The sequence below is a fragment of the Camellia sinensis genome, chromosome 7 (genome assembly GCF_055761805.1).
Source record: "Camellia sinensis isolate YWXY chromosome 7, ASM5576180v1, whole genome shotgun sequence".
NCBI classification, from domain to species: domain Eukaryota; kingdom Viridiplantae; phylum Streptophyta; class Magnoliopsida; order Ericales; family Theaceae; genus Camellia; species Camellia sinensis.
Window position 1 is genome coordinate 42,562,860 of NC_138967.1, and position 9,388 is coordinate 42,572,247.

Here is a 9,388-nt window from a genome sequence, read left to right on the forward strand (position 1 = left end):
TATTTGCTTTTCTAGAACCTTAAAAAGCTGATGCGGCTGGTAATTACAAAAAAATATTCTTTTTTGTTAGTAGAAATGTTGGATTTTTTACCTTTTTTTAGTTACTTTTTTAAGTTCAAGACAGACTTTTTTTGTCTTTTGGGTTCAAATTTTCCATTGAGGTTACAAGTACCCAATGAATAAATCCATGTAAGTTTTCTATGTTTTGTTTTTGTTTGATAGAATTCTCTGAAAACTTGCACACACTTAACCTAGAGCAGAAGTGAATAAATAGAATGACGTCAGTGGGAATGTTCAGAAACACAGCATATGACATAAATTCACATTAAAAGAAACAATTTCAAAATTTCAATCTATGTGCGAATAAAAATCTACAAGCATTACCATTTCTGCTGGGAGGTTGAGGTCAAAAGACTTGTAACCAGGCCAAAAGCCAGTAGTTAGGACAGTAACAGTCAGGTCAATCCCAGGACTTGCATCTGGATTGGTTTTGAGGTACTCTTCAAAGTTAGTTTGATTTTTCCTTGCCAAAGTCAAATCTGTCACCTGGAAAATAGCAAGCAAGAAAACAATTATTTCTGCCAGTATCCCAAAACTACATTAAAGCATGGCTTGCAAATTAATACAGGTTGTAGACAACTCACCATTCCCTCCATCTTTGATGTGAACTGACCACCACACTGCTGCTTCAGCTTTGTCAGGATACTTCTCTCCTGCTCATCATTGGCACTCTTGTCAAAAAGTAAGCGTCGAGCAAGCTTTTTTCTGCCAGTCATTGCAACAAAAAATAAGTATCTATGAATCATCGAATCACAATATTCTGCAATCACTTGAAAACCAACAAAAAATTAAATAAAATTACCGGTAGAATTCAGTGAACAGATCCTTATCACTAATATAAGCAAGGAGCTTTACTACCTGTAGAATAAAAAGAAATCCAATTGCAACTGTTTGTATCTCATTCTCAACAATAAGTCAAAGCAAATGCTATGAAAGATAGAAGCATACCTTCTCAAGTGTTTCCTCAATGGTTTCATCACTCAATTTCTCACTCCCACCTTTCTTAAGAATATTATCACAAAATGTGGCTAGTAGTTCTACACTCGAGCTTCCACCAACACCTTTGTTACAGAAGACTTCAAAAGCCTCTTTGAGCGCCTAAGGCAAACAAAGGAGATTTTAATACATGAATAATAGGAAGGAAACCACGACTATGCAGCAATTGTTTAATACAAACCTTGTGGAAAAGAGTATGGTTCATAAAACAGTTATTTACGTACGCCATGTACTTGTCATGAAGCTCGATAACTTTTCTAACAAAAACCTGAAGGCCCCACAGGTTAGTCAGTTCCCATACCAAGAATCCATTGACAAGTCCTAGAAGTGAAGTACTATAAGAATTTGACATTACCTGTTCCTGCAGACCAACCACATCTTTCTTATCTGCCTGTACCAGGACACTTCTTAGCATTAGAACCAGAAATAAAATTAGAAAAGATTATCACTAAGACATATATAAGAGTAGATATGTTCTTTCCACCCAGAAAATGGGAAATAAAATAAAAAAAAGGAAAAGAAAGAAAAATTTTAAGTGAACAACCTTGGTTAATGATGCCACCACATCAAACAATTATTTGTACCCCCAAAGTCAAATGTAGTGCTAAATTTTGTACATTGCCATTCATTTAATTAAAATCCAAATTTAATTTCCTTCAAAAAAAAAAAAAAAAGAGTATATAACTTGTTAACCAAGTCCAATGTAATGGCAGATCAATCATGAGCCTTGTGAAATGCACCTCCTCAGAAGACAAATTGCACAAAGACTATGGGATCTGAAATAACACAATCAAGATTACATCACCTTCTTATTGCTGGCTGCATCTTCCGCATGTTTAACCAATGCTGTACCTTCAGCAGTAACATGCTGCATAAAGAAAAACCCAGCCAAACTTCAAAATAAACAAGGGGAAGAAACAAATAATACCAGAGGCACAATGCTACATTCCTTACAGAACAATGTACTGCAAGTTAAAGACCAAAACCTGTTTAAATATACTAGAAACCGGATTTAAACCTCGAGGTATTTTGGAAAAGAGCCTATACATCCTTGATAAATCCTCTACCTACAAGAGAACAGGAAAAAAATGTTAATAAACTTTAGTTAATTGCAACTGAAATAACAGCAAGAAGGCTTGAATAATAACATTGTCCAAGTCTGATAAAAAAAAAATGGTCCAAATGACTACCTTGTCATCCCTAAGCAATGCATGACATCCAGAGTGCTCCTGCTCGAGCAATTGGGTTGCATAAACGGACAACAATTCATGTTGAACTTTCTATAGGAAGACAAAATTACCCATAATTATAACAGCGAAAGTGCATATCTTCAAAATTGGCCTGAAAATAAATAAATAAATAAAAGAAGTAACCATTAAAAGACTAATTATTATTGGGTAGAAAGAAATTTAGTATGACTTTACAAGAGGAAGAACAAACCTCAAGCAACTTCAGCTCGCTACTAGAATGTAGGTAATGAGCAACCCTATCCTTCTCTCGTTTCAAGCACTCCTCAACCTAGAGTTACAAAAGGATTTTTTAGAAATTATATAGGATTATCAAACAAATATATCTGACCTTAACAAGAAAAAAAGAAAATGAATAGATGTTTACTTTCAACATATAATCTGGACAGGAATCTTCCAAGATCTAGTTTGAAGCCTTTCGAGAATAATAATCCGCGGTATCTTTCAGCATATCTGCTTCAAAGTCATTCTCACAATGATCCATTTGCCCCATTCCGATCTCAACAAATATATCCAAAACAAAGTCATTCTCATAATATATCCATTTCCCGCATTCTTATGAGATGATCCAGCTTCTTATGATCCAGCTTCTTATGGGCTGATAATCTGCATACATACCCATCATTTGTTATGGATGAAGATCAAGCTGACTATTATAGCTAAAGTATATATAGTCAGCATATCTTCATTTGCTCATAAATAATCAAGAAGAGGGACTGCCCCCTATAAGCTCGCAATTGTAAATATAGTCAGCATATCTTCATTTGCTCATAAATAATCAAGAAGAGGGACTGCCCACTATAACTGAAGTACCCATGAGGATGGCAAGATCTTTCAATCAGAAGGTAAATGAACAAGCAAAGTCATGAGAATCATGTGGAATGTATTTTCACTTCTCATTTAAACTAGGCTACCAATAAATGAAATTACAGTTTGTTTTTTGTTTTTTTTTTTTAAAAAGAACCATCTCTAAAAATAAAACAAGAATAAAACCATATAGTACTTTCAGCATGACTTTCAAATCAAACCAAAATATGTTTATCAGATTCGGAGATGTGTTGGAGTCATCATTTCACTAACATACATTGTGATGTTCAAAAGAAGCAAAAATTGAAAAGAAAATAGGAACAAACCTCAAGCCCAAGAAATGGTTCATAGCTGATATCACAAGAGTATGGTGCCCCAACATACTAGATGCAAAAAATCCATAGTATGATAAAGGTAATCCAAATCCGAGAGCATAAACCAAAGGAAAAAAAAATATCCCTGAGAGCATAAACCAAAAAGGAATTTACCTTTGCAATACTGACAGCTCACAGCTTCCTTGAAATTGGAAAAAAAAAAAATCAAATGATTTCTTGTATAATGTGCGCTTGCTTGCTTACTTGCGCGCATGTGTAAGAGTGAGAGAGAGATGAAAAATAGAAAAGATTGGAATTGGCCAAACCTTGAATTTACATCATCTTGCATGCTCATAAGGGCACAAATACCTCCACAGCAGCTGTGGCCAATGACTAGTATGTTTTCAACATGTAGAAAACTTTATATTTACCAAAATGTTTTCCCATCAAAGTTTGTCGCCAAATAGAGTGGCCAATTTGTTTGACACATTGATATCAAGAGGTCAATTACAGCAATTCCAGTCATCTAATATATTTGTGTACGGTATTAGGGACTTAGTCATGAAACACAGAGACATATATTTTTTAATCATGAATCAGCAATTCCAAATTATTCATTATTGCAACTATATCATAGTCCACTGTAAGCAACTCCAGAATGAGAACATAAGCTTCATAATTGGTTACTAATTGCTATACTTTTGCAGACAATTCCCTTTCTCCAAACTTATTCTTACTTTATCTCTTCTTTTTTTTTTTTTTTTGAATGACACATGATTTCAAATTCTTTCAGATTTTTGAATTCCTAACATGTCAACTGCAGTCCCAGTCAATGTGCAAACCATAAGCAACCAATAGTAACTACACACATTTTTTCTGCCTTGGTTGACAAAGAATAAAGCAACTTGGCAGAAGATTTGTCTACAGAAGTCACTTACTTCTAGAGAATTGACGGCAAATTCAAGGGCAGCATTTGTTTCTGTTGGTCCATTCTGCATCAGAAGATAAAAAAGCATAGGCCTATTCAGAATTTTGCTTCTAATACACTTATCACAACCATATATTTCCGTTTTCCCAGATTTATGCTTACAATAAATGAAGAACTAGTAGTACTAAACTAAAGCCAAGAAAACACAAATGCAATGTATATGGTACCTCAAATGGGGGCACCAGATTTGCCACATTGCGGACTACAAAGGCTTCTCTGGGTTGAAATCCTAGGATGTAGGAGAGACAAACCCTAGAGTTTGCACAAGCAATGACCATGAACTGTTCTTGCAAGCATCAGTTAAGAAAATCTTAACCAGTTCAGCACAAAATTGAGGCAAATTGCCAATGTAATCCCCAGATGGCTCCAAAATATATCATGGACTAAAAAAAAGTTAACCCTAAAAAACCCATCATACCTTCGGTGCTTGACTCTTGGCAAGATTTTCATAGCATTCCAAGTTCTCCATGTTCAAAGAAAACATCACATCAGGGAAACTCAATTTTCTGTGAAGCTAAACAACAAGATGTCAGAATTATAAGCTTGCTTACAGGAATTTCTGCCTTTTGAAACTCAGAAACTGATGTTTCATTTCATTGAACAGATCAGACCCATTTTGAGTTCCTATTATGCTCTCTTGTTTGCTATTTGTGAGCCCCTCAGTCAGCCCTGGTGGTTCCATCGAGGCCTTCAACCTCAAAACAGGATTGCTTCTGTGAATTCAATCATGGAAGGTAGAAATTAAGAACAGGATACAAAACATGTTACTATGTTTAGTATCGGCAAAATACATAGTGCATATGTTTCAAATCAAATCAAATACATTCTCATCTTTTGGGCTCAATCCCGAGGTTGCATGGTAGCCTGTAATCTTAAAAAGAATGACTTTCCTATAAATCAATAATCAGACAATAAAATTAGAAGCTTATTATGTAAGAGTTAACACAACAAAGAAGAAACATGGCATTAAGCTCCTCCAGTATAACCTATGAAGCACAAATACTTTTACAAGAGAATTGTTTCCATATCATACAAATCACATCCCAATACAAAAAAGAAAAAGACAACAAAACGGGAAAAAACAAATAAATTACTAAAACTGAACCAAAAAATAAAAAACACACAACATCAGATGCCCTGACAGTGACAAAAAGTGAATCTTATCCACCAAAAAAGAGGAGAAAATATCAATTTAACACACAGTTTCTAACACATAGAAGATCCTTCCAAATAAGAAAGAAATAAAGATTGAGAACCAACAAAGCAATTGATGTTAAAGAAGATATACTGTTTTAGGCAAAAAATACACAGATACATCTACAGACTCTATGTTCTATGCTTCCAAGATTTTGTTTTGTCCACACAAAGTAACATGAAAACGAATGTAGCTAAAACAGAAACAAGCATTAATCTATTTATTTATAAGCAGCAATTAACAAAGCCAAAGATGATTTCAAGACTACATAAATCTGATCGACTAATTACAATCAAGCAATGATGAATTCAAATCAGATGTAAAACCCAACCATAAATCTAATCCGATCATCGTTAACTCATAAAAAAAGTTGATATCTTCTCCCTCATGCAGAAGTTCTACTTTCTTTTAATGTAATGTAAATCTTCTTTGTCTTCATCTTCATATCTTCTTCAATATCCACATGCCATTTGCGTGCCATGTACACTGTTGTTGCTTGAGCTCCTCCATTTCTGAAAACCGACTACATTTATTTATTAACACAGCTATTCATCACAAGAACCAATGACTTCTTTTGCATTGCATTTCCTAACCCATATACACAGCCAGATAATATCTTTTTTAGTTTGGCAAGCCTATGCTTAATCAACAATGCTAAAAACACATAAACCAAGCATAACATTGGATACAAAAAACATATGAATAGATAAAAATTTATAAGATTTATTCATAGGGTCCAATTCTTAAAAATCAAATTCATCTGTTTGTTTTCTTTTTGTATCCGGATACATGTTTAGTTTTTGTGTTTCTGGATTATTGATACTTACCACAATCATCTGTTTCAAATTTATTTCTCTCTTGGTTTATTTGTAAGCATTTGATCATATTTTAAAATTTTCAAATAATCTAATGATTTTGATCAAATTAAGACCCCCCAAAAAATAGAAACATCTCTGGCAAATTTACTTCCCATACATACCATAGCCCGTCTCTCCTTGGTCCCTTCGAATTGAGAAATCCACTCACAAATCACAAAAAATTTCAATGCACACTATTTCTATTGTTTGGATATAAATTTTTAAATAAAAATCAATTGTCCGGACATAAACTTATAAACAAAAATGAATTGTTATAATTTTGTTCAATTGATTATATCTTAACAACTCTTTTTGTTCATAAATTTATATCGGAACGTTTGACTTTTATTCAAAAATTGACACATAGAAGATCCTTCCAAATAAGAAAGAAATAAAGATTGAGAACTAACAAAGCAATTGATGTTAAAGAAGATATACTGTTTTAGGCAAAAAATACACAGATACATCTACAGATTCTATGTTCTATGCTTCCATGATTTTGTTTTGTCCACACAAAGTAACATGAAAGCGAATGTAGCTAAAACAGAAACAAGCATTAATCTATTTATTTATAAGCAGCAATTAACAAAGCCAAAGATGATTTCAAGACTACATAAATCCGATCGACTAATTACAATCAAGCAATGATGAATTCAAATCAGATGTAAAACCCAACCATAAATCTAATCCGATCATCGTTAACTCAAAAACTAAGGAATACATGCAAAAGTACTTTTTTTTTCCATTCATTAACCAGGATAGGCATATGAAATAGTATGATATAATGAATTTTTTGAAAAGAACCAATCAATTTTCAGGTTGAAAACCAAACAACTCTCAATTATTAAAGAAAAGACAGAGAACACAAACAGTTCACTTTTGAGGAAATGCAACTTCAGTGGTAGATACAGAACTTACTTTTGAAGATCCAAAAATATATGAAATTGTACCACACAAAATAAACAACATACATCGTAATTACCAAGTAATTCATAGAAAATAGATTTAAACCACACGATGTAATTAGACTAGGGAGTACTGAAATATACAACACACAGAAATAAACCCAAGAAACATCTGATTTTTGGAAATCGTCTTACTTTGACTTAAACTAAGTTAACCTTTTAGAGAAGAAAAAGTTACATTCATGCAGTCATTATCCATAGTGGCTGTCCAGTGATTTTAAATGCTCAAGGCACACCAAGGCACCAGATTCAGGCGTAGGCGCAAGGTGAGGCACACCTTTTTGGTAAGAAATAGATAAACTAATAATTCAAACTTGAACAAAAGCAAAATGAAAGAACACAGGTAAATTGTAGAAGAATTCTCAAAGCCATAAAAGCCACATATCATTCCAAATGCAAAATAGTCAACATTCAACAAAACTAATAATTACTAAGCTTTACTCTAATAGTCATTCTGTATCAAATTTTATTGTCCTTAGATAATTTATTGCTTGTACCAGAATAACCTAAACATTAATAATCACAACATTATTTTAGCTAACAGTTTTTAAAGTTAGAACTTTAATTTTGAAGTTAGTAATATTAATTTCACTATTTGACTTATAAAACTATGTCTATTATATGAAAAGTATAGTGATACGGCATGCAAAACTAATACTTGATGGAGAGGATTATTTCATCGTTGGCGACATCTACTAACCATAAGAACAATTCAGCCCACCATAAAACAAACTACAGCTTGATGGTAGTTAAATTTTCAAAATTCACTGCACCTTATAATTATAAATAAGTTTCATTAGTTATGAAATTAGCCGTAGAGAATGAGGAAAAAAGACTAGACATAGATAGGAACACAGTGAAGATCTTAGCTCATAGTATAACAATCAACTAAATGGTAAAAACATAACCCTTATTTCATGTATTTCCCTTGAACCCATACCTAAATGTGGTCCATTAGGTAAGCCAAAGGCACTCCTGCCTTCCTAAGATCCCACAAAACTCAGCCTACAGTTCTGACAGATTAGAAATGACAATCTACAGAACAAGCAGTCTCATTAAATAAACAATCACTGTAACTCTTATCAATTCTCGAGTCTTTTTAAGCCAACATACTAAAGTTAAAATTACTCTTAATTATCTCCCAAAAGCAGATAATTCCAAGAAATTATTCAGTGACTTGAATTCCTTGAACGTTTAACTGTGAATAAAAATAAATAATACTCACAAATTCAGCAACAAAGTGTTGAACAAACTTGATTAGTTAGAGATATTGTGAAAGGAAACATATTTCATTATGCCACTTAGATTGTTTCGTGCAGTGCAGTGCAGTGAGAAGTTTGTCATAGCATGATTATTCAGCAACAAAATATATTGAATTAGCCTTATGTTGTGCAGAATGCCTGGAATTAGTAATACTACAAATAACCAGAAAAGATAATAAACTGAAAATTAAATTATCAGAAATCAACCAAAAAATAGAACGGAAGTAGCCATTTGGTCCTTGAATCGATCAATAACAGCCTCCTCTCCCCCTTCCATTTCAACATTGTCCGACCACTTAGTCTGAAGCAGGTTGAACGCTGAAGTGCAGGAGTGGATATTTCCTCTTGCGTAAGTTCAATAGGTACCAGATCCTCCCTCAAAACCCCCAACATATTTGCAAACAAATGGTGTTGAGCCTAGCCCGCAGGTCCTCAATAGCCTGAGACTGAGAAATTACCACATCTGAACCCCGATTTAAAACCCTACCTCTAGTTGAACCTCACTCATCAGGACCAAGAGCATCCATCGCAACAATTTCTAATCGAAGGCCCTCCATAGAAGCAGCGAATGACCTCGAACTAGGGCTAAGACTCCCTTCACCCCCCATCGTCAATCTGTTAACACTAATCGAAGGAACCTCCTCAGAGGAAATTTTCGATTCCCCTTGCTCTAAGCTCAAACCCCGATTCAGTTTGC

At 33.8% G+C, this 9,388-nt stretch overlaps 2 protein-coding genes across 2 annotated transcripts; both read right to left on the minus strand.

The window, feature by feature from the left end:
- Positions 1-244: 244 nt before the first annotated feature.
- On the minus strand, positions 245-3,933 carry LOC114287168 (cullin-1-like). The gene is made up of 11 exons (XM_082877805.1): positions 2,671-3,933; positions 2,497-2,574; positions 2,247-2,336; positions 2,043-2,123; positions 1,862-1,924; positions 1,412-1,447; positions 1,238-1,324; positions 1,009-1,158; positions 863-918; positions 645-765; positions 245-546 (listed from the first exon to the last, which is right to left on the minus strand). Exons 1-11 carry the CDS (start codon positions 2,677-2,679, stop codon positions 349-351), a joined length of 969 nt encoding a protein of 322 aa, XP_082733931.1. The 5' UTR covers positions 2,680-3,933; the 3' UTR covers positions 245-348.
- A 136-nt stretch (positions 3,934-4,069) lies between these two features.
- LOC145795064 (beta carbonic anhydrase 5, chloroplastic-like) lies at positions 4,070-5,791 on the minus strand. Its single transcript, XM_082877806.1, has 3 exons — positions 4,831-5,791; positions 4,580-4,693; positions 4,070-4,416 (listed from the first exon to the last, which is right to left on the minus strand). Exons 1-3 carry the CDS (start codon positions 4,894-4,896, stop codon positions 4,204-4,206), a joined length of 393 nt encoding a protein of 130 aa, XP_082733932.1. The 5' UTR covers positions 4,897-5,791; the 3' UTR covers positions 4,070-4,203.
- Between the last annotated feature and the right edge of the window lie 3,597 nt (positions 5,792-9,388).

Coding starts and splice junctions, on each gene's coding strand:
- LOC114287168 (XM_082877805.1), bottom strand. Junction 1,325..1,411: donor TGGTTGGTCTGCAGGAACAG/GTAATGTCAAAT, acceptor TGGGGCCTTCAG/GTTTTTGTTAGAAAAGTTAT. Junction 547..644: donor CATCAAAGATGGAGGGAATG/GTGAGTTGTCTA, acceptor GCTATTTTCCAG/GTGACAGATTTGACTTTGGC.
- LOC145795064 (XM_082877806.1), bottom strand. CDS start 4,896: ATGTTTTCTTTGAACATGGAGAACTTGGAATGCTATGAAAATCTTGCC. Junction 4,694..4,830: donor CCAAGAGTCAAGCACCGAAG/GTATGATGGGTT, acceptor TTGCAAGAACAG/TTCATGGTCATTGCTTGTGC. Junction 4,417..4,579: donor ATCTGGTGCCCCCATTTGAG/GTACCATATACA, acceptor CTTCTGATGCAG/AATGGACCAACAGAAACAAA.